General features: G+C 46.1%; 1 protein-coding gene across 2 annotated transcripts in view; it reads left to right on the top strand.

Moving 5' to 3' along the window:
- The first annotated feature begins 545 nt into the window (after window positions 1-545).
- LOC145344575 (anoctamin-4) overlaps window positions 546-25,668 on the top strand; it is a 162,553-nt gene continuing 137,430 nt past the window's right edge. For both annotated transcript variants that reach the window (XM_080191775.1, XM_080191774.1), the window contains exon 1: window positions 546-690. In XM_080191775.1, the coding sequence (XP_080047901.1) occupies window positions 588-690 (103 nt within the window). In that variant the 5' untranslated portion in view covers window positions 546-587. The remainder of the gene's footprint in view (window positions 691-25,668) is intronic.

Here is a 25,668-nt window from a genome sequence, read left to right as displayed (position 1 = left end):
TAAGCACCCTGTGTAATGACTGTAAAGGTCTTGTGATGCAGTGAGTAGTGTCCCAGCCTCTGAGCCAGGAGCTCTGGGTTCAAGACCCACCCCAGGACCTAATGATTAAGGAAGGTGCGTCCATAACGCAGCCGAACAGGTTGTGTGTCAACCTGCAAGTCCTTCCAAATACACCAATGGCTGGTGGTCAGAGGCGGGAGAGATTCAGGTCAGCCACATTTGATGCAGAGTGGCGCCCTCAAGCTATAAGCCCCTGGTGACAGAGTAGTGACGTGTTTCAGGATTACTAGCTATATAATTAAAATTGATACAGTGAACGTAGATATGTGTAATCCACAGGCAGCGAGTCATTGATTGAAATGTATGATTCTATTCTAGTTGTGTTCCAAGTTTTCCAATGTGTCTCTTTTCCCTTTCTAGGCTTTGATTTTGCAGGACAACTAGCCATTGGCCTCTCTGGATGGTCAGCGCCTTATCCTCAGGATGGTACACTGCCTTATCCTCAGGATGGTACACTGCCTTCCCCTCAACCCCCATACACATGCAAGGACTTCAAGCTGCCTCCTTCCAAACCATTTGTCTCACAGATGGAGCAATCGGCCCCTGCCTCTTGTCCGGCTTCCCTCTCCATCACTCCAGTGCCTTCTTATTACAGCAGCAGCCAGGAAACTCTCAGCCAAGAAACTGAAGGTAGGATAAAGAACAAGACTTTTTACGCTTGCTTTGTTACTGAAAGTGATAATTCCATATTAAGGTCGCCTACTTGTATTTGCATTTGAGCAGTTGCTTCCAAACCCGTGACTGTTACTGGGCAGTGCGGTGGCACAGTGGTTAGCACTGTTGCCTCACATCACCAGGGACCCGGGTTCGATTCCCAGCTTGGGTCACTGCCTGTAGGGAGTTTGCACATTCTCCCCATGCCTGTGTGGGTTTCCTCTGGGTGCTCCAATTTCCTCCCACAGTCCAAAGTTGTGCAGGTTAGATGGATTGGCCATGATGAATTGCCCCCTGGTGTCAGGGGACTAGCTTTGGTAAATGCATGGGGTTGTGGGGGTGGGGCCGGGCTCGGACTGTGGTTGGTGCAGACTCAGGCTGAGTGGCACTGTAGGATTCTATGATGCTACTATTCAGAAGGACATGGGCAGCAGAGACCTGGGAAAACCACCAGCTTGGAGATCCCCCTCTAAGCCACCCATTGTCTTGACTTGGAAATATATCTCCATTGCTCCCCTGTTGCCAGGTCAAAATCCTGGAACACCCTTCCTGACAGCACTGTGGGTGTACTGACACCACAAGAAGACAGCTCACCACCACCTTCTCGAGGGCCATTAAGGATGGGCGATAAATGCTGGCCTAGCCAGCGATGCCCCTGTCCCGTCGCTCAATAGATTAAAAGCTGGATTGGAATCTCTTCAATAGGTCCTTCAAACACCACCATGAATATGGTCAAATATCTCCAGACATTTCTCAGAGACATTGTCAATGCAATGGGCATTATTTTGTTTTTACTGTGATGTGACCGTTCCTGAGGCCAGCACTTTTGCCCATCCCTGATTGTCCTTGAACTTAGTGGCTCACTAGGCCATTTCAGAGGGCAGTTATGAGTACTATGAGTCTGGAGTCACATGTAGGCCAGACCAGGTAAAGACAGCTGATACCCTTCCCTAAAGGACAACAGTCATCCGGATGGGATTTAAGACCATAAGATATAGGAGCAGATGACCACTCAGCCCATCTACTTCACCATTCAATCATGGCTGATATGATTCTCATCCCCATTCTCCTGCCTTCTCCCTGTAACCTCTGATCCCCTTATTAATCAAGAACCTATCTATCTCTGTCTAAAGGACACTCAATGACCTGGCCTCCACAGCCCGCTGTGGCAAAGACTTCCACAGATTCACCACTCTCAGGCTGAAGAAATTCCTCCTCGTCTCTGTTTTAAAGGAGCGTCCCTTCACTCTGAGGTTGTGCCCTGGAGTTCTGGTCTCACCCAAGAGTGGAAACATCCTCCCCATGTCCCTAGGCCTGTCAGTATTCTGTGCGTTTTATGACAATCGATACTAGTTTCATGGTCACCAGGTTAGTTTTCTAATCCAGATTTATGAACTGAATTTGAATTCCATCAGCTGCCATGAGAAATTTGAACCCGTGTCCCCAGAACATTAGCCTACAACTTCCCCCCAACAGCAATGGCCCACTTAACCCTCCCATCCAGCCCAGTGTCTGATAGGCCCGCAAAGCCAAAACTGTCCCCAAAGAGTTTAAATTCTCTTATTCCAGTGGATGTAATCTCACTACTTACCTCCTGATCATTCTAATATTGTTAAAAACACAATAAAGTCACCATTCTTGTGCAGAAGGGAGGATTCTACCGAGGGATCGAGAGGGTTGAAAGAAGTTTATAAAATTATGAGGGGTGTAGATAGGGTGAACAGTTGGGAGCATTTTCCCGGGGCAGAAATAACAATGTCCAAGAGGCACAAGTACAAGGTGAAGGGGGGAGAGGTTCAGTGGAGATGTGCGGGGGAGGTTTTGTTTTACACAGAGGGTGATGGGGGGGCCTGGAATGCGCTGTCAAGTGAGGTGGTAAGAGGCAGACATGTTTAAGACTTATCTGGATAGACACATGTACAGGCCGGGAATAGAGGGATACAGGTGGCTGGCCTCGATAGGGCAACGTGATCAGCGCAGGGTTGGAGGGCCATAGGGCCTGTTCCTGTGCTATAGCGTCCTTTGTTCTTTAATTTAGTGCACTGTCTCACTCAAAACCACCACAATAGTTTACGAAGAATGAGAAGTGATCTTACTGAAATGTGCGATAGGACTTTGCAGGGTGAATGTTGGCACCTCCCCTCATGGGGGCGGGGAGGAGGGTGCGGGGGATACGGGAGTTGGTGAGGGCTAAAACAAGGGAACACAGTTTAAAGTTAAGGGGCCTCTCATTTAAGACAGAGTCGAGGAGGATTTTCTCCTCTCAGAGGTTTGTTTGTCTTCCGAGTTATTTTCCTCGGAGCAGTGGAGGCTGTGTCGTTGAGTATACTCAAGGGTGAGTTTTCAGTGATAAGGGAGGGAAGGGTTTGGGGTAGGGACAGTCAGGGGAGGGGTGGTCAGGCAGGAAAGCGGAGTTTAGACACAATCAGATCAGCCACGATGATGTTGAGTGAGAAAGCAGGCCTGACGGGCTGAATGACCCACCCCTGCCTCTACTCCTTCCGATCTTGCGAGAATGCAAGTTGGTAAAAGGCAGGTTGGTGACAGGTCTGCTCCCAAAACACTCTCTCTATTCGATTTACCTGAGGAGTGAGGGGGTTGAATCCTACAGGCTAGTCTCCAGTCAGTCAGGACTCTGATTTAAACTGAGCTGCTTCATTCCTAGATTTCAGAATAGCTGCAAGACTGAATGACAATCACTTTCCAGTGAATTAGTGAGCGAGGAGAAATGATTAGATTTGACATTTATCTACCTTTGGTGGTTATAACAAGTAAATTCCTACTGACTGTGGACTGCAAGCTATTTGTTGGACACTATTTTCCAATGTTACTGAATCATTTTAGAACAAAGGACATAAGATCAGGAGGAGGCCATCCAGCCCTTCGAACCTGCTCCGCAATTCAATAAGGTCATAGCTGATCCAGTTGTGGTCTCCATTCCACATCCCCCATAACCTCTGACTCCCTTGTTAATCAGAAATCTGCTTAACTCTACCTCGAATATATTTAATGACTCGATTACTCTCCGGGGAAGAGAAAACATTTCCCTTCAACTCAGTCTTAAAGGGGAGATCACTGATTCTTAAGCTGTATCCCCTGGTTCCATTATCTCCACAAATGGCAACATCCTGCCTATCAAGTCCCCTCAGGATTTTATTCCCTGAACTCTAATGGGTGTAGATTTAACCTGCTCAACCTTACTGCATAGGAAGAGGCCTTCATGGACAGCACGGTAGCACAGTGGTTAGCACTGCTGCCTCACAGTGCCAGGGACCCCTGTTCGATTCCCGGCTTGGGTCACTGTCTGTGTGGAGTTTGAACATTTTCCCCATGTCTGCATGGGTTTCTTCTGGGTGCTCCGGTTTCCTCCCACAGCCCCAAGATGTGTGGGTTAGGTGGCTTGGCCATGTTAAATTGCCTCTTAGTGTTAGGGGAGCTGGCGAGGCTAAATGCATTGGGATTAAGGCCTGGGTGGGATTGTGGTTGGGCAGGCTCGATGGGCTGAATGGCCTCCTTCTGCATTATAGAGATTCTATGATCATTCTTACAATCAACATATAGGTTAACGGGATTGGTTATGCTAAATTTTCTCTTAGTGTTCCAATATGTGTAGATTAGGTGGATTGGCCATGCTGAATGTGTGGGGTTATGAGGATAGGGTGGAGGGGAGAGCCTGGGTAGGATGATCTTTCGGAGATTCAATGTAGATTTGTTGGGCCGAATGGTCACTTTCTGCATTGTAGGGATTCTGTGATTCATTCTCGGAATGAGTTGAGTGTTTTGCTCTGTATTGGGAAGAGGGATGTTTTTCTGGCTGTATCCCTTTTATTGTCTGAAGAGGGATTTCTGAGTAGGTTGACCTGGGATGAGCCGTGAATTGAATATCACCTGGTATCTGCTGTTCACAATTACCAAAAAAGGTTCCATTCTGTAAACAATTGGTGCACGGTTGGATTTCCACTGGATGAACATGTGAAGTCTTTACACAATGTGTACAGCAGCATTGCTTGAGGAGTAGATCGGTATATTATGACATTAGTGTATTTTTAAGAATTTTTTTTTAAATCATGTTCTCTGCAGCTCTCACAGCCTCAACTAATATCATTATTGCTGGACTGCCTATAGGGGTCCTTTCGTTGCTCCTTCCATAGCTTAAAAGGGGTTTATTTATTTTTACTCTGGGATCTTTTATGACTCTGCATTGTGTGGCAGGACATGTGTTTTGGACAGTTTTCTTTCCTTCTTAGTGATTATAAGATTTCATTTTCTGTTTGGCTGACAGTGGTTTAGTTTTAGAAGGGGCATCAAGCTGAAACGAAGTGTTTCTCTCTCCCTGGTTTTGGAAATTCTACTGATTAGCTAAAAGCAAGACTGCTTGCCATCCTGGAGTAGAGGATCTGCTGTTGGTGGCTTGACCAGAGAGTCTCCCTGGTGTTCTGGGAATCTGTTCTGTCTTCAAACTATTGTGAGTGTATCCAGAGGGCTGCTACAAGCTATAAGGTTGAGCAGTCAGTGTTTCAATGTTCCAATCAAAGGACTCAGATCCAGTATCACATAAGCATTAGTCTTTGCTCTGTTAAACCTGTGGAAATGGCTTTGTCTATGAGAAGCTATGTTTGATTGGAACATCTTAGATATATTTGTTAAGGTTTATGGCAACGCAGGTGGAGAAGGTAGTCAGGAAGGCATACAGCATACTTGCCTTCATCAGCTGGGGCATTGAGTTTAAAAATTGGCAAGTCACGTTGCAGCTTTATAGAATCTTAATTAGGCTGCACTTGAATATAGTGTTCAATTCTGGTCGCCACACTACCAGAAGGATGTGGAGGTCTTGGAGAGGGCACAGAAAAGATTTACTAGGATGTTGCCTGGTTTGGAGAGCATTAGCTATGAGGAGAGATTGGAGAAGCTTGGTTTGTTCTCACTGGAGCAACAGAGGTTGAGGGGAGGCCTGATAGAAGTCTACAAGCTTTTTCCCAGGGTGGAAGAGTCAATTATTAGGGGGCACAGGTTTAAGGGGTGAGGGGAAATGTACAAGGTAGATTTTTTACACAGGGAGTAGTGGGTGCCTGGAACTCGTTGCTGGGGGAGGTAGTGGAAGTGGATACAGCAGTGACTTTTAAAGGGTGTCTTGACAGTTACATGAATAGGATGGGAATAGAGGAATATGGTCCCCGGAAGTGTAGGGGGTTTTAGTTCAATTGGGGAGCATGGTCGGCACAGGCTTGGAGGGCTGAAGGGCCTGTTCCTGTGCTGTAATTTTCTTTGTTCTTTATTACACATTATCGTGATGGATTTTTTCTTTGCAATTGATCAAGGTTATTACTAATTTTCTTTCTATACATGTTACCTATATTCTTAAATAAACTTTTTTTGATAAAGCTCCCCAGTGGGTCATTTGAATCATAGTTGAAGTGAGTTATCTCATGCTTACCCCAGCCAAATTCAAAGTATAAAACTTATAATCTAGGCGGACTTCATAAAACACTTTGGAGATTCTGACCTGAACTAAAATGGAATATCAATGAATCCTGGGTGTCCAGCAACAGTAATAGGGACCATCGCACTGAATGAAATGTTGGGGATGTTGGAATGGTGGGAACTAGAATAAGAGGTCATCAATATAAGACCAATAAATCCAGTAAGGAATTCAGGAAAAACCTCTTTACCTAAAAAATGAGGAACTCACTACCACAGGATTATTTAAAGTGAGTCATGTGGACACCAGAGTTTTAAAATTTGTGTTGGGATGTGGGTGTCGCTGGTTAGGCCGGCATTTATTGTCCATGAGAAGGAGGTGGTGAGCTGCCTGCAGTCCATGAGGTGCGGGTACACCCACAGTGCTGATAGGGAGGGAGTTCCAGGATTTTGACAGAGCAACAGTGAAAGAACGGTGACACATTTCCAAGTTAGGATGGTGAGTGGATTAGAGGGGAACTTGAATCTTGTGAATCAGCGGCCCTTGTCCTTCTGGGTGGTAGAAGTGGTGAGTTTGGAAAGTGCTGTTCAAGGAGCCTTGGTGAGTTAACCGCACAAGGAAGAAAAGAATAGTAGGGATTTGCTGATAGGTTTGGGTAAAGAAAGATGGGAAGGAGTTGAATCTGGCATAGGCTAGATGGGTGAATGGCCTGTTTCTGGGTTAGGACAGGTGGGTGAATGGCCTGTTCGTGGGTTAGGGTAGATGGGTGAATGGCCTGTTCCTGGGTTAGGGTAGATGGGTGAATGGCCTGTTTCTGGGTTAGGACAGGTGGGTGAATGGCCTGTTTCTGGGCTAGGCTAGATGGGTGAATGGCCTGTTTCTGGGCTAGGCTAGATGGGCGAATGGCCTGTTTCTGGGTTAGGACAGATGGGTGAATGGCCTGTTCCTGGGTTAGGCTAGATGGGTGAATGGCCTGTTTCTGGCTGGTATTCTATCAGGCCAATGGACGTCTTGCCCATCAATTGGAGGACCAGTAGGGGCCCCGTTGGTTCTGAGGGGGAGGCCAGATGGAATCAGTTATCTTTCAGGCATTCATTTGGCCATCTATAGGACTGGCCTATGAGTGAGGTCCCCAAGTGGAAGCCCTGCCCACTGAGAGCTGCCAGCCAATCAGAGGTTGGTAACTTGTTACTGCAGCCAGCACCAGAGGTGGGTGTGAGCGGGCACATACTGCCTGATACCAGCTCCCTCGCCAGTACATCGCAGTGGGCTCAGGGATAAGGGGTGTCCATCGGCTCATTAGTAAACAGAATTGACATTCTGTCACTTGTCTGGAATCCCATGGCATTCCCTCCTGCCCTCCAACATAATCCCAGTAGTTCTTCCCATCACTGGGAGACTGACACAAGTCAGTGGGACTGTTGCCATGGTTCCCACTGCGATGGACTGCATGAACTCATTGAATCATAGAATCTACAGTGCAGAAGGAGGCCATTTGGCCCATCGAGCTATACTGACAACAATTCCATCTAGGTCCCTTCCACGTATCTCACATTTACCCTCTTAGTCCTCCTGACACTAAGGGGCAACTTATCATAGCCAATCAACCTAACCTGCACATCTTTCAGACTGTGGGAGGAAACCGGAGTACCCGGAGGAAACCTATGCAGACATGGGGAGAATGTGCAATCTCCACATAGACAGTCACCTGAGGCTGGAATCGAACCTGGGTCCCTGACGCTGTGAGGCAGCAGTGCTGACCACTGTGCCACCGTGCCACCCTTTTTATCTTTACTGAGGCACAGTGTATAAAATCAGGTGCAGAGAGAGAAAGAAAGATGGGATTCAGAGAGAAAGTGTTTAGTGAAATGTTTTTGTTAAATCTCCAACAATGATTAAAACCTGACGGAATGAATATTGGAATTGCAACAACTGCCTGACGCCAACTGTATGGCTCTGGGATAAAACATGTAGGGGCATCCGGTGAGGTGCTGAGTTTATTCCGACAATGCTGACTGGTTACAGAAGGTAGGAAGTTACATGCGTACAATATAAACCAAGGATAAAGAATAATGTTGAGCTTCAGGTTGATGTTGAACGAATATAATCGGACTGGAGCTGAGGGAACTTCACTGATTTGGTGGTGTCTGATGTTGGGGGATTTGTACTCAGGGAGTTCAGGAATCTGATCTCTGAGATGATTTTGTTTGCATGAAATGGCAGTCAGGGTGATGATGTGAAGCATCCTTGGTTTATAGTCTGGGGATCTTGTCGCGTAGAATAACCAACAGCATTGCAACCCAGCCAGCGATGATCGTGTCCAAGCACTGTATGTGGAAGTAACCTTGCCATACAGCTAACCTGTTGAATTCTCTGTGTACACAGTGAGGAAGTACAGACTTTACAGATGACAGAATATCGTATTGAAAATTGAAGTATTTGTGAAGCAGGCATACCTGGTGTGTTAGTCTTTCATTGCGTTCCGGTGATATTTACCTGCCAGCTTTGGCACAGAGTGCTTGTGGGGGCTGTGGTGTCTGACAGTCAGTGAGAAACAAACGGCACTTTACGTCGAAAACACTTAAATTTGCTCGCAAAGCGTCAGTAAGCCATCGCACTTGTTCGAATCGGAGAACTGAAACAACTCACGGGCCTGGACACTGAATCGTGGACCTGTGCACACAGGACAGACAAGGCAATACCTCTCCAATACAGAGGACTGAAGAATCATAGAATCCCGACAGTGCAGGAGGAGGCCATTCAGCCCATCGAGCCTGCACTGACAACAATCCCTCCCAGGCCCTATTCCCGTAACCCCACATATTTACCCTGCTAATCCTCCTGACACTAGGGGGCAATTTAGCACGGCCGATCAACCTAACCTGCATATCTTTGGAGTGTGGGAGGAAACCAGCGCACCCGAAGGAAACCCATGCAGACACGAGGAGGATGTGCAGACTCCACATAGCTAGTTAGCCGAAGCAGGAATTTTACCCCCCGGGTCACTGGCACTGCGAGGCAGCAGTGCTCACCACTGTGCCATCGTGCTGCCCTTTTTAACTTTACTGAGACGCAGTGTATAAACCAGGAATTGTAAATTAGAATATCTGATTCAATATAGAAAGAAAGATGGGATTAAGAGAGAAAGTGTTCAATGAAATGTTTTTGTTAAATCTCTAACAATGATTAAAACCTGAAGGAATGAATGTTGGAGCCTCAACAACTGATACCAGTAAGCTCGGAGCTCCCTGATTCGTTAATACCACAAATATTTCAAAGGTTGATTATGCTTACAAAGTTAATAAAATTAAACATAGTAAGACGTTTATCCAGCGGATTGCTGATTTTCTCATTGATTGCACTCATGGTTGTGTGATTTCAAGAAGAAATTAGATATCATTCTTGGGGCTAAAGGGATCAAGGGATGTGGTGGGGAACGAGGAGGATCAGGATATTGAATTGGATGATCAGCCATGATCAAAATGACTGGCAGAGCAGGCTCAGAGGGCCGAATGGCCTACTTCTGCTTCTAATTTCTAAGTTTCTTTGTAAATGCAAGTACTTAATTCAACTATTTGAACCCATGCGAAGTACTAGCCAAGAGAGGAAAGAGACGCTTTCTCTAATGGGCCTAAAACAAGAAAAACTTTTAACTGTTTTTTTGATGTAACACTTGTAGAAGTGCACTATCTTCTTTATTTTATCTTTCTTGAGTGTGTGACCTGTATTTTTAAGTCGATGAACAGGGAGATGGTGGTGCAGAGTAATATCAATGGACAGAAATCCAGAGACCCCAGCTACTGCTCTGGGGACATGGGTCCAGCCGTGGTGGTCACATTCCAGTTCACACTGTGAATGTGGTTCTTGAATAAAATATCATAATTAAAATACTATTATTAAGATTCCACACTTGAAAGAGATCATTTTCATTGTGGGCTGCCATTAGCAGCCTTTCCCCTGGTTTCTGTGGCTATCTTTCATTCCCTCGTCCTGCAGTATAATTATCTCCCACTTTCTAAGCCTTTGCGCTTTGACAACGGGTCATCTGGACTCGAAACATCAGTGCTTTTCTCTCCTTACAGGTGCTGCCAGACCTGCTGAGATTTTCCAGCATTTTCTCTTTTGGTTTCAGATTCCAGCATCCGCGGTAATTTGCTTTTATCATTTTCAGTCTCAGTGTATTTTCCTGGAAGTAGTTAAGGCCGAACATGCCCTTAAATATTCATTAATGTTTCAGTTGGTAAGTCTGCAATAAAGAAATAGTCTCAGTAACAGTGATCAGGAAACTATCATTGATTATCACAAAATCCAGTCTGCTTGCCTAATACCCGGCCTGGCCTACCCGTGACTCCAGATGCACAGCAATGTGGTTGACTCTCAAATGTCTCCTGAAGTGGTTGAGCAGATAAATCCAGTTACACGCAAGAAGGTTCACCAACAGCTACTCAGGGAAATGGAGGGATGAGCGATAAGTAATTGAAGCCAAAATGTTGTCTGATTTCAACTAGAAGTTAGATACAGCTCTTGGCGATATGGGGGGAAGTGGGGGGAGAGGTGGGGGGGGGAGGGTATCAGATATTGAATTTGATGATAGGCCATGGTTAAAATGAATGGCGGAGCAGGCTCTAAGGGCTGAATGGCATAATCCTGCTTCTGGTTTCTATGTCTCCGTGTTAAATGCTAACATTGTGAGTGATGCCCACGTCTCAAGAATTAACTGCCCTCTGAAGTGGTCTAGTGAGGTCAGTTCAAGGGGGCAATGACCTCAGCAAGGCCAGGGTGTGGACCCCTTAGAATACCAGCTCCCAGATTAAGGTAGGAGTGGCTTGTCCAATCATGGGTACAGAATGTGGAGTGTCAGGGTTACTGGCAGTCAGGGTTTACACTCTGTATGAGGAAGAACCAGTCTGAGAGAAAATAAATTTGGTGAAGGGGCACCTGCCTCGGGGGAGTTATTCCAAGGGGTAATTAGGGATGGGCAATAAATGCTGACCTTGCCAGCAAAGCCACACCCCATGAAATAATAATTTTAATTGATACCAAAATAGAAACACAAACATCTGTCTTTCCAAATACGGCGGCGTGGTATGGTGGCATAGTAGTTAACACTGCTGCCTCACAGTGCCAGGGACACAGGTTCACTTCCTGGCTTGGGTCACTGTCTGTGCAGAGTCTGCACATTCTCACTGTGTCTGCGTGGGTTTCCTCTGCGTGCTCTGGTTTCCTCTCTCAGTCTGAAGATGTATAGGGTAGGTGGATTGGCCATGCTAAATTGACCCTTAATGTCGAGGGGATTAGCAGGGTAAATGCATAGGGTTACGAGGATAGGGTCTGGGTGGGATCGTTGTCAGAGAGTTGGGGTGGGCTCGATGGGCTGAATGGCCTCCTTCTGGACTGTAGGGATTCTATGATTCTATCCTAAGATCTTACAGATTATAATTACATGAAGGGTATTGGGGTTTTCAGTTCACACTGTGAATGTGGTTCTTGAATAAAACATCATAATTAAAATACCATTATTAAGATTCCACACTTGAAAGAGATCATTTTCATTGTGGGCTGCCATTAGCAGCCTTTCCCCTGGTTTCTGTGGCTATGACTCATCTTTCATTCCCTCATCCTGCAGTATAATTATCTCCCACTTTCTATGCTTTTGAGCTTTGACAAAGGCTCATCTGGACTCCAAACATCAGTGCTTTTCTCTCCTTACAGATGCTGCCGGACCTGCTGAGATTTTCCAGCATTTTCTCTTTTGGTTTCAGATTCCAGCATCCGCAGTAATTTGCTTTTATCATTTTCAGTCTCAGTGTATTTTTCTGGATGTCATTAAGTCTGAACATGCCCTTAAATATTCATTAATGTTTGGAACGATAATGATAACGTTCTGATCGATAAGGGAATTAAGGGTTATGGGGAGAAAGCGGGAAAGTGGAACTGATCCACTTCAGATCAGCCATGATCTTATTGAATGGCGGGGCAGGCTCGAAGGGCTAGATGGCCTACTCCTGCTCCTATTTCTTATGTTCTTATGTTCTTTTGGAACAACCCTTACTTACCCGGCATGTTTACTAGTTATTTATTTAATAGTGTCACGAGTATACTTACATTAACACTACAATGAAGTTACTGTGAAAATCCCCTAGTTGCCACACTCTGGCGCCTGTTCAGGTACACTGAGGAAGAATTTAGCACGGCCAATGCACCTAACCAGCACGTCTTTCAATCTGTGGGAGGAAACCGGAGCACCCGGAGGAAACCCACGCAGACACGGGGAGAATGTGCAGCCTCCACACAGTGAGATAGCTCCAGGTCTTTGTACCTTTTATATATCTCAATCTGGTGTCTCTCAGTGGGACACTGGTGTAGCAAGACTTCAGGAGGAGCGAGGAAAATCGGACCGCATCTTCTGGATTTCCACATCTAACTATGAATGAGAAGCTTTTTCCCAAGGTGGAAGAGTCAATTACTGGGGGGCATTGGTTTAAGGTGTGAGGGGCAAGGTTTAAAGGAGACGTATGAGGAAAGCTTTTTTTAACACAGAGGGTGGTGGGTACCTGGAACTTGCTGCTGGGGGAGGTAGAGAAGCGGATACGATAGTCACTTCTAAGGGGCATCTTGGCAAATACATGAATAGGATGGGAATAGAGAGATATGGTCCCTGGAAGGGTTTTAGTTCAGATGGGCAGCATGGTGGGTGCAGGCTTGGAGGGCCGAAGGGCCTCTTCCTGTGCTATGTTTGTTCTTTGATTGTTAGTGGGAACATGCTTTCTGATTTACACCATATCTGTCAGCACCACTGGCCCCTCCGCTGTTCTGAATGCAAATTGTGGGCCGTTGTCTCTCTCCAAGTTCAGAACATCAACCGGTTACAGTTTTATTTTCGGTGTGAGATGTGTTACAGACCAGATCAGAAACTCCAAGGTATGTTATGAAGTTAGCCTAGATCCCATCTTTGTTTTGATTTTGGCATCAGGGTTAATATAAGGTGTTCTGCTCCAGGTGTGATTCAAATAACCCACTAGGAAGCTTTTATTAAAACAAACTTTATTTTTAACAATACAGTTATTAGCAAAAAAAAATGAGCATAACTCACAGCACTTGAACTACTTAAACATGACAAGGTGTAATTCTCAACATCTAGCTTCCTGTATAGTTCCAATTTAAGCAGTATCTTCATAGACATCCTTCTTCAGAATTAGCAGAAAACAGATATGCTCATCTGGGTGCTACGTTTCCAGCCTTTTATATCCTCTGGAAAGCTATGGAAAAACACCTGCCTCCTGATTCCCATATAGCAGTTTTCAGAGGCAGATCTACCTTCAAACAGCAGAATCTCAGAGAAGGAAATTTATTTCCTGACAGATTCCAGTCTCTAAATCCAGAGACAAAGGGAGGCATTGCTCTCAAACAATTTCAAGCAGCATTGGAGCTGGGTTTCTCTCTGTGAGCCTAATCCTGCCCAGTGATATGATCTTACTTGTCAATCAACCTAATCAAGCCCTCCTCCATAAAACCCCTGGGGAAAACACTAAAATAATAGAACAGGATTAGACCAGATTAAAACAAACATTCCAGCAATTAGGATCAATTATGCAGTAACAACATGGGCTGCAAGGAGCAGACAAAATGTCTCCCGTAATAAAACAAACTAAAACAGACCCTGCACAAGAAACATGACCTAAATTCATTTCCAAAAGGCACAGTATTGTCGCAGTTATGGCAGCTGGTTACACACTAAGGGATGGCATCAGGAGTGTGAATCTTGTACAAGGATATGAGTCAGATAGGGAAAGATCTGTTGGCCCATCTAACCTGCCCGTTACAGACACTCCCACCCCCACCCAGAGCCAGCTTATCCCCCGGGGGGGGCGGGGAGGGGGGGTGGGATATAGAAAACACAGTCTTTCCAAAAAAAACCAAGCAAATTATGGGGGCAGGCAGGGATAAAATACAAAATATATGAACACAAGGAGCAGAAGTAGGCCAGCCAATCCAAATGGGGCCTCAGCTCCATATTCCCCCGATAACCTTTGACTTTCTTGTAAGTCAAGAACCTATCTGCCCCTGTCTTAAAAATATTCAACGATCCCACCTCCACTGCTTTCTGGGGCAGAGAACCTCACAAACCCACCGGTCTCTAAGCGGAGATCTCTCCCCGTCTCTGCATTTCTCTGTGGCAGTGGGGGTTCACCCAGGGGTACATTCCCTCGCTGCACTCCTGTATTCCAGGGTCATCTACGTTTTCTGGGAGGTGATCTTCCCCTTCATCAGTGACTCTGACTGACACTAACTGCTCTGTGACAAAGCCTGGGGAGCTAGCTCAGTCAGTATGATGCAAGGCGCAAGGATTAAATGGACTCCCAGGATACTCAAAACAGTGAAGAAGGCTTTCGTCAAGAAATGTGTGTGTTTTAATTCCATTGGTACGATAGATATAGCTCACATTCCATCATGTTTTCTTCAACACCCATCGTTACGTATTGTAAACCAGTGCATCTCTGTTTGTTTAGTCTCATGACATGGCTTGACTCATCAGGACATTGGCCAGAATTCCCGCCAAGGGAATTGGAATGAGTGAGGGGCAGACCATAGAAAGGTCCATTGACGTCTGGCGGGATTTTATGGTTTTGGGACGAGTGAGGCCACAAAATCCAGCCTACCAGCAAGTTTCCTCTCTCTTCCATCCTGGACTGTAAGCAAGCAACAGCTATCTAATCAAGCTCAACTAACTGGTTAAGTAACCTACTGTGTGGCAACCTTTTCATCCTTTGATCTTAATGGCACAGTGGTTAGCACTGCTGCCTTACAGCGCCAGGGGCCCAGCTTCGATTCCCAGCCTTGGATCACTGTCTGTGTGTGGAGTCTGCACGTTCTCCCCGTGTCGGCGTGGGTTTCCTCCGGGTGCTCCGGTTTCCTCCCACAGTCCGAAAGACGTGCTGGTTAGGCACACCGGCCATGCCGAATACTCCCTCAGTATGCCCAAACAGGTGCTGGAGTGTGGTGACTGGGGGGGATTTCTACAGTAACTTTATTGTGGTGTTAATGTGAGCCTAGTTGTGACACTAAGAAATAAGCTTTCAAACTTTACTGTACAGATGAGCTGACCACATTAATATCTGACAGTTCTTGGGACTGAGCCTCACGCCTGAGCTAAAAAGCCTTTTAAAAAACAATATTGACTGGCTGATCCAATAAGTGTCAGTTATGAAAAAATTGTACCTGTTTTTTTGTTGACTTTGAGAATCCAGTAAATTCACCCATGAGTAAATGCAGAAGATTGGTAAAGACAATCTCTGCTGAATAATAGAACCGTAGAAAAAACTACAGCACAATACAGGCCCTTCGGCCCACAAAGTTGTGCCGAACATGTCCCTACCTTAGAGATTACTAGGCCTATAACCCTCTTACCTATAACCCTCTAGTTAATCTTAACTTAAACAAGGAAATTTGGCATGCTGCTACGAGTCTCACCAACTGTTACAGATGCCCCATAGAAAGCATTCTTTCTGGTTGTATCACAGCTTGGTATGGGCTCCTGCTCTGCCCAAGACCGCAAGAAAAAGGTTGTGAATGTAGCCCAATTCATCATGCAAATCACCTTCCCATCCATTGACTCTGTCTACACTTCCCGCTGCCTCAGAAAAGCAGCCAGCATAATTAAGGACCCCATGCACCCCGGAAATTCTCGCTTCCACCTTCTTCCATTGGGGAAAAAGGTACAAAAGCCTGAGGTCACGCACCAACCGACTCAAGAGCAGCTTCTTCCCTGCTGCTGTCAGACTTTTGAATGGACCTACCTCGCATTAAGTTGATCTCTCTCTACACCCTAGCTATGACTGTAACTTTACGTTCTGCACTCTCTCCTTTCCTTCTCTATGAACGGTATGCTTTGTCTGTACAGCGCTCAAGAAACAATACTTTTCACTGTATTCTAATACATGTGACAATAATAAATCAAATCAAATTTAAAAACTTACTGGCGCTGGACAAAATTTGCAAACTGCGCGCACTACGGGAGTGCGGTGTTTTTAATTAAAATAATATTATTGCCAATACAAAACAAAGCAGGGCTTTTAATCAATTAGCTTCAGATAATCAAATGTTATTCACTGCAGATTATGTTGCTATCACTCCAGTGCTGTGAAGTGTAGATGAGAAATTGTCTTAAACGCAATCAACTAACAAGGCAAAATTATTTAATCTTTATATGGCCTTTCCATGAAGGATTGTTGACAGCCCAATCTCGCTACAAGTACATAACAAGACTGTTACTGCACTGCAGTACAATGGATTGAGGATTTGGAGACTTCACTGCCTCTCAAAGTCCGACCACATCACTCGGCAGGGATTTTGATCTCAGCATTTGCTTTTGAGCTTATTGTAAGTTGAGAAGTGCTAATGTTTTGTGTTATCCCTAATTGCGACAAATAATTTACTGTGTACCAAAACCTATAAAGAATGTGCAGGTTGTTTTAATTTCACTGCCAGGATTTCAGATCCATTCGCAGTGTTTCCATTGTTGCTGCGATTGTGTTTTTTTTTAATAGTTTATCTAAAAGGTTCAGGCTTTTGAAAGAAGACATTAAACTTTGGCTATATTTAGAAGTTAATTGCATTTTTTGTACTTGTGATTTTAATATATCTTACAGCGTGCACTTAGAAGGATGAAATCAGAATGATGATAAAAGAAAAATCTATTTTTTAAATTTGTTTTCTTTATTGAATTACGCCTACAACACCCTAGATTCCTTTCATAGTCCAACACTCTGCAAGATCGCTTATTGAAAGTGCTAACAATTATGTTATAACCTACCAGCTACAAAAAGCAGTTATCAAATTGTTGCGTGACTGCAATGTGTAAATATTGCTTTGGTTCTGACTGTGAACCGTTTGGAAGGGAGGTTATTATTTCCTACCTTTGAGCTCTGTCTCGCCACAAGATGAACGAAATAGGACGGTGTTCAGGGTCAGTGGCTGGATTCTCCAGTCTCGCCCACGGCTGGGATTCTCCAGTCTCGCCCACGGCTGGGATTCTCCAGTCTCGCCCGCAGCTAGGATTCTCCAGTCTCGCCCGCAGCTAGGATTCTCCAATCTCACCCTTGGCTGGGATTCTCCAGTCTCGCCCATGGCTGGAATTCTCCAGTCTCGCCCGCGGCTGGGACTTTCCAGTCTCGCCGCTGTGAATGGAGCTTTGGCCACAGCACCAGATTCTCCATTCTCGCTGCCAGCGGTGGTGGGGTGTGAATGGCTGGAGAAGCAGGGAACAGTTGCTCAGCCCACTACCCTGGGACCTGTCGCCATGTGCCACCTTCACGCCACCATTAAACTCCAAATATTGACCCTCTAATATTCTGGCAGGGGCCTACAGATGGACGACCAGAGCACTTGCCCGTTTGAAGCAGTAGGTGGTGTTGATGTCTAGAACTCCCTCTTACCTGATGAAGGGGCAGCGCTCCAAAAGCTCGTGCTACCAAATAAACCTGTTAGACTTTAACCTGGTGTTGTGAGGCTTCTTACTGTGAAGCAGCAGGCCCATGTTTAATATATAAATATATATCCCATGATACTTCTATAGTTCTGATTGTCGTGTGTACTCAGACCATTGGGATTAAAGAGCACCGGGAAAGGGTGGGCTCTCACTTTTTTAAAATTAACTTTATGGGTCATGGGCATCGCTGGCTGGCCAGCATTTATTGCCCATCCCTAGTTGCTCCGTGAGAAGGTGGTGGTGAGCTGCCTTCTTGAATCACTGCAGTCCGTGTGCTGTGGGATGATCCACAGTGCCGTTAGGGAGGGAATTCCAGGATTTTGACCCAGCGATTGTGAAGGAACGGCGATATATTTCCAAGTCAGGATGGTGAGTGGCTTGGAGGGGAACTTGCAGGTGATGATGTTCCCATGTACCTGCTGTCCTTGTCCTTCTAGATGGAAGTGGTTATGGGTTTGGAAGGTGCTGCCTAAGGATCTTTGGTGAATTGCTGCAGTGCATCTTGTAGATAGTACACACTGCTGCTACTGAGCATCGGTGGTGGAGGGAGTGAATGTTTGTAGATGTGGAGCCAATCTAGCGGGCTGTTTTGTCCTAGATGGTGTTGATCTTCTTGAGTGTTGTTGGAGCTGCAGGCAAGCGGGGAGTATTCCATCACACTCCTGACTTGTGCCTTGCAGATGGTGGATAAGATTTGGGGATGAGTTACTTACCACAGTGTTCCTAGCCTCTGATCTGCTCTTGTGTTTATGTGGTGAGCCCAGTTGAGTTTCTAGTCAATGGTAACTCCAAGGATGTTGACAGTGGGGGATTCAGTGATGGTTACACCATTGAATGTCATGGGGCGGTGGTTAGAGTGTCTCTTATTGGTGATGGTCATTGCCTGGCATTTGTGTGGCGTGAATGTTACTTGCTCCTTGTCAGGCCAAGCCTGGATATTGTCCAGATCTTGTATTTGTTACTTTTCGTAGTGAGGTCCTGAGATAGAGGAATATTTCAGAAAGCCCAATAAAAATGTCCCTGCTGGGTTGGGAATGCACCTCTAAACCTGTCCCCAACCACCATCCTACTCCCCTCTGCCCCCCACAACAACCTGCAACCCCCCCCCTCAACCCCACCACCACAACATCCCTGTTCCTTCCTCCCCCCAGCAGGGGCTGTGTGATACAGATGAGCTGTCCACCTTGTCCACTTCCACACCTCTAATCACCAAAAACTTGAAACCTGCCCAAGTGGTGCTGCCAGCATTTTAGGCAAAGAGATTCTCGGACCAGAGTCACAGTCTCAGGATCCAGGGAGGCCATCCAGGGCGGAGATAAGGAGCGATTTCTTCACTCAGAGGGTGGTGAACCTGTGGAATTCTCTACCACACAAGGCTGTGGAGCACAAGCCACTGAATGTATTTAAGAAGGAAATAGTTAGATTTCTGGACTCTGAAGGTGTCAAGGGATAAGTGGAGAGTGTGAGCGTGTGACATTGAGGATCAGCCATGGTCAGGTTGAATGGTGGAGCAAGCTCGAAGGGCTGAATGGCCAGCCTGTTTCTCCTCTTTTCCATGATTGTGTGAAATACAGTTGGACGATAGACTTTCCATCATTCATGTGATGTCTGGAAATGTTGGCTCCTTGAAGCTGATCTTGCTGACTAAGCTCGTGCATGGTGGCACAGTGGTTAGCACTGCTGCCTCACAGTGGCAGGGACCCGGGTTCGATTCCCAGCTTGGGTCACTGTCTGTGTGGAGTCTGCACATTCTCCCCATGTCTGCGTGGGTTTCCTCCGGGTGCTCCGGTTTTCTCCCACAGTCTGAAAGACGTGCTGGTTAGGGTGCATTGGCCGTGCTAAGTTTGCCCTCAGTGCACCCCAGCAGGCACCGGAGTGTGGCGACTAGGGGATTTTCACAGTAACTTCATTGCAGTGTTAATGTAAACCTACTTGAGACAATAAATAAATAAATGTTAAAGCTGTATTGTGGCTCAGTGTCGGGTTTTGTCTGAAAACACCCCAGCGAGTGCCCTGGAATGTTTTACCAGGTTAATGGCGCCACATTGTTGCCTGCGCAGGTAGTTGTGGTGATGGCAGCTTAGTATTATCAATGTGCCATTTGATCTGAAGCTGTCCTGACATGATATTTGTTATTCATTGTCTTTTCATTGCCATTACCTATTGAGCACAGACCCCTGTGTGCTGACAGAAACGCATTGTCCATAACTCAACTCTCTCGTATGTAACAGATCCGGGTAATGTACTTGGATCACTCTGTGAAGCACATTTTCTTAGTTCACCGTCTTTAACGTTTATGTTTCCGAGATCTCTTTATGTGCCTTGGTGTCAGAATTTGGTCACAATCCCCCCCCCCCCACCCTGAAAAAATGCCTTAAGTGTTGTTCCCAGTGGGAAACGCAGTGAGGTTCCTGTTGGCTGCTTTGGGGCACCCATACTTCAAAATTTGTTTAGAGTGGGGAACCCTAAAGACCAGCTCCTTGGAGATTGGGGCACCATTCCACAGCATCTCCTACTCGCTGGCCAAGACCCCCGCACTCCCACCCCCACCCCCTGGCAACATGCCCCCCGCTCGCTGGTACCAGAAGCCCCCTACCCCAAGTGAGTAACAACTGTGATGGGATTGCCAAAGACCCCTCCACATCAGGCTCCAACACTTCAGCACCCCCTCCCCGGATCCCCTCCTTTCAGGTTCCCCACCCTCTCCATTCACCGCCCCCCCCATTCAGTCTTCCCCTCACTATAGCACAGCCAATCAGGTATATTGGCAGTGTCAATTTGGCAGTATCCATTGGCAGTACCAAGGGCAGTGACAGGGCACTACCCAGGCATTTCCCTGACCACTTGAGGGCTTCACTGGCCTCCAGGCCATCAGGTGTGGACATTACAACTGGTCTCCATTTCAGCAATGATTCACACCAGATTCCTGCCATGCCCAAGGATCAGAGAATTGCTGGAGCCAGGAGAACCACGTGAATCAGATAACGTCAGGGAGCGGAAGAACTGCAAGAGGGGTTCTCATTGGCGCCAACCACGTTGTGACTCCTTCCCCCCCCACCATGATTCTCCATAGAGTCATAGAGGTTTACAGCACGGAAACAAGCCCTTCAGCCCAACTTGTCCAGTTTTTACCACTAAGCTAATCCCAATTGCCTTCATTTGGCCCATATCCCTTTATACTCATCTTACCCATGTAACTGTCTAAATGCTTTTTAAAAGAACATAAGAACATAAGAAATAGGAGCAGGAGTAGGCCAACTAGCCCTTCGAGCCTGCCCCGCCATTCAATAAGATCATGGCTGATCTGTCATGGCTCAGTTCCACATTCCCGCCCTCTCCCCATAACCCTTAATCCCCTTGCTTATCAAAAACCCATCAACCCGCGTCTTAAAAATATTTAGCGAGGTAGCCTCCACCACTTCAACGGGCAGAGAATTCCAGAGATTCACCACCCTTTGAGTGAAGAAGTTCCTCCTCAACTCCGTTCTAAACCGCCCCCCCTTTATCTTGAGGCTGTGCCCCCTAGTCCTATTATCCTTTCTGAGTGGGAAGAGTCTCTCCACCTCTATCCTATCCATCCCGTTCAACATCTTATATGTCTCAATGAGATCTCCCCTCATTCTTCTAAACTCTAACGAGTACAAGCCTAGTTTATTCAGCCTCTCCTCATAGCTCAACCCCCTCAACTCCGGCATCAGCCTAGTAAACCTCCTCTGCACTCCCTCCAAGGCCAAAATATCCTTGTGTAAGTACGGCGCCCAAAACTGCAAACAGTACTCCAGCTGCGGCCTCACCAATGCCCTATACAGCCGCAGCAAGACCTCCCTACTTTTATATTCCATCCCCCTCACTGAGGGCCAGCATCCCATTCGCCTTCCTGACCACCTGCTGCACCTGCAAGCTGGGTTTTTGCGACTCATGCACAAGGACCCCGAGGTCCCTCTGCACCGTCGCCTGCTGCAGTTTTTTGCCACGTAAGTAATAGTCCTTCCTACCATTCTTCCTACCAAAGTGGACCACCTCGCACTTGCCAACATTAAATTCCATTTGCCATTTCCTGGCCCATTCGCCCAGCCTATCTAGATCCTTCTGTAGACTCTCCACACCCTCCGCACAATTTGCCTTTCCTCCAATCTTGGTGTCATCAGCAAATTTCGACACCATACACTCGGTTCCCTCCTCCAGATCATCTATATAAATGGTAAATAGCTGAGGCCCCAGCACCGACCCCTGGGGCACTCCACTAGTCACCAAAAGACAACATTTTACCTCTACTACTACCTCTTGCAGCTTGTTCCAGACACTCACCACCCTAAATATGAAAAAATTGCCCCTCTGGACCCTTTTGTATCTCTCCCCTCTCACCTTAAACCTATGCTTTCTCATTTTAGACTCTCCTACATTTGGGAAAATATGTTGACTATCTACCTACCTATGCCTTTCATTATTTTGTAGCCCTCTATTTCATCCTAAGCCTCCTGCACCCCAGGGAAAAAGTCCAAGTCTATCCAGCCTCTCCTTATAACTCAAACCATCAAGTCCTGGTAACATACTAGTAAATCCTTTCTGCCCTCTTTCTAATTTAATAATATCCTTTCTACAATAGGGTAACCAGAACGGTACACAGTATTCCAAGTGTGACCTTACCAATGTCTTGTACACTTCAACAAGGTGTCCCAATTCAGTGTTCTCACCAATGAAAGTAAGCATGCCAAATACCTTCTTCACCACCCTATCCACCTATGACTCCTCTTTCAAGGCACTATGAACACCTACTCCCCTAGATCTCTTCATTCTATAACTTTCCCCAATGCCCTACTATTAACCGAGTAAGTCCTGCCCTGGCTCAATCTACCAAAGTACATCACCTCGCAATTATCTACATTAAACTCCATCTGCCATTCGTCAGCCCACTGGCTCAATTGATCAAGATCCCATGGCAATCCTAAATAACCTTCTACACTGTCCACTAAGCCACCAATCTTGGTGTCATCTGCAAGCTTACTAACCGTGCCTACCAAACTCTCATCCTTATCATTAATATAAATGACAAATAACCAGCACCAATCCCTGAGGCACACCACTGGTCACAGGCCTCCAGTTTGAAAAACAACCCTCTACAACCACCCTTTGCCTTTGTCATCAAACCAATTTTGTATCCAATTAGCTTCCTCGCCCTGGATCCCGTGAGATTTAACCGTATGGAACAACCTACCATGCGGTACCTTGTCAAAGGCCTTGCCAAAGTCCATGTAGACAACATCAACTGCTCTGCCCTCATCTACCTTCTTGGTTACCCCTTCAAAAAACTCAATCAAATTAGCCTTTGCCTCTCTAAATGCCCGTAGATCCTGCCTCTCGGAATACCTTCTAACAATTTACCCACCACAGATGTGAGGCTCACTGGCCTGTAGTTCCCAGGCTTTTCCCTGCAGCCCTTTTTAAACAAAGGCACAACATTTGCCACTTTTCAGTTTTCAGGCACCTCACCTGTGACTATCGACGATTTAAGTATCTCTGCTAGGGGACCTGCAATTTCCTCCCTAGCCTCCCACAATGTCCTGGAATACACTTCACCGGGTCCCGGGGATTTATTTATCTTGATGCGTTTTAAGACTTCCAGCAATTCCTTCTCTGTTATATGTATATATCTCAAGAAATCACTATTTATTTCCCCAAGTTCCCTAACATCCATGCCTTTCTCAACAGTAAATATCAATGAGAAATACTCATTTAGGATCTCACCCATTTCTTGTGGATCCACACATAGATGATCTTGTTGATCCTTAAGGGACCCTACTCTCTCCTTTGTTACTCTTTTGCCCTTTATGTATTTGTAGAAGCTCTTTGGATTCTCCTTTGCCTTATCTGACAAAACAATCTCGTGTCCCCTTTTTGCCCTCCTGATTTGTCTCTTAACTCTACTCCTGTATCCCCTATACTCTTCAAGAGATTCACTTGATCCCAGCTGCCTATGCATGTCATGTGCCTCCTTCTTCATCTTGACCAGGGCCTCAATATCCCGAGTCATCCAGGGTTCCCTACTTCTGCCAGCCTTGCCCTTCACTCTAAGAGGAATGTGTTCACCCTGAACCCTGATTAACACACTTTTGAAAGCATGCCACTTATCTGACATCCCTTTGCATTCCCATGGACTCCCCCAGTCAACTTTTGAAAGTTCCTGCCTGATACCATCAAAGTTGGCCTTGCTCCAATTTAGAATTTTAACTTTTGGGCCAGACCTATCATTCTCCATAACTATCTTAAAACCAATAGAATTATGGTCACTGGTGCCAAAGTGATCCCTCACTAACACTTCTGTCGCCTGCCCTTCCTTATTTCCCAAGAGGAGGTCAAGTTTTGCCTCCTCTCTAGTTGGGTCATCCACATACTGAATGAGAAATTCCTCCTGAATACACTCAACAAATTTCTCTCCATCCCAACCCTTTAATACTATGGCTGTCCCAGTCAATGTTGGGAAAGTTAAAATCTCTGACTATTATCCCCTATTTTTCTTGGAGGTATCTGTAATCTCCTTATATATTTGCTCCTCAATTTCCCGCTGACTATTTGGGGGCCTATAGTACAACCCTATCAAAGTGATTTCCCCCTTCTTATTTCCCAGTTCTACCCATATAGACTCAGTGGCTGAACCCTCGGATATATCCCCTCTCAGTACAGCAGTGATGTTTTCCCTAATCGAAAGTGCAACTCCCCCTCCTCTCTTACCTCCTGTTCTATCTTTCCTATAGCATCTGTACGCTGGAACATTGAGCTGCCAGTCCTGTCCTTCCCTTAGCCATGTTTCAATAATAGCTATAATATCCCAGTCCCGCTTACCCATCCATGCCCTGAGTTCATCTGCCTTGCCCCTCAGGCCTCTTGCATTGAAGTAAATGCAGTTCAATCTAGGTTTCCCTTGCTCTCTGCTGTGCTCTTGCCTGACCTGTCTAGTAGTAGAATTACTGACACTGCCTTTACAATTTAATGTGCCGTCCTCAACCTTCTCTCCTGTCTCGCTACTGCTTTGCACATCCACCCCCAGTTTAAACCCTCCCCAGTGGCTCTAGCAAATCTTCCCACCAGGATATTAGTCCCCCTCCAGTTCAGGTGTAACCCGTCCCTCTTGAACAGGTTACCCCTGCCCCATAAGAGAGCCCAGTCCTCGTGTGATTTACACATGAGTGAGTGATAATGGAAATTGCACCTTTTGTTTGACATCACCTTGAAAGATGCCTTGGGATATTTTTATCTTCAGGATGTTTGATGAAGTGCCGCGTAATAAGAAGGTTAAAGCCTGTGAAAGGGACAGTGGGCAGCTTGGATATGGCTGAGAGACAGGGAACAGAGAGCTGTAGTGAAGGGAAGGAAGGTTCCCTAGGGATTGGTATAAGGAATGCTTAATTTATGTCAATGTCATGGACTTGAGTGTGCAGGGCGAGGCACAATTTCAAAATTTGCAGATGACACAATTGTGGAATGTGAGGAAGGGTTGAGGAGGACAGGAGCAGGCTGGACATGTGCCAGATGTAATTTAACATAGGGAAATCCAAAGGTGTGCAGGTTAGGTGGATTAGACATGGTAAATGTGTGGGGTTACAGGGATAGGGCAGGAGGGAGCGCCTGGATAAGTTACACTGTCAGAGAGTCAGTGCAAACCTGATGGGCTGAATGGCCTCTTCTGCACTGTAGGGATTGTATAATTCTATGAAATTAATCATCATAAGAACATAAGAAATAGGAGCAGGAGTAGGCCAACTAGCCCTTCGAGCCTGCCCCGCCATTCAATAAGATCATGGCTGATCTGTCGTGGCTCAGTTCCACATTCCCGCCCTCTCCCCATAACCCTTAATCCCCTCTCTCATCAAAAACCCATCAACCCGCGTCTTAAAAATATTTAGCGAGGCAGCCTCCACCACTTCAACGGGCAGAGAATTCCAGAGATTCACCACCCTTTGAGTGAAGAAGTTCCTCCTCAACTCTGTTCTAAACCGCCCCCCCTTTATCTTGAGGCTATGCCCCCTAGTCCTACTATCCTTTCTGAGTG

Source organism: Carcharhinus amblyrhynchos, chromosome 6 (assembly GCF_965287045.1).
Source record: "Carcharhinus amblyrhynchos chromosome 6, sCarAmb.v2.hapA, whole genome shotgun sequence".
NCBI classification, from domain to species: Eukaryota; Metazoa; Chordata; class Chondrichthyes; order Carcharhiniformes; family Carcharhinidae; genus Carcharhinus; species Carcharhinus amblyrhynchos.
The sequence above is the reverse complement of the archived record's forward strand: the minus strand, read 5'-3'. Positions and strand labels throughout refer to the sequence as shown.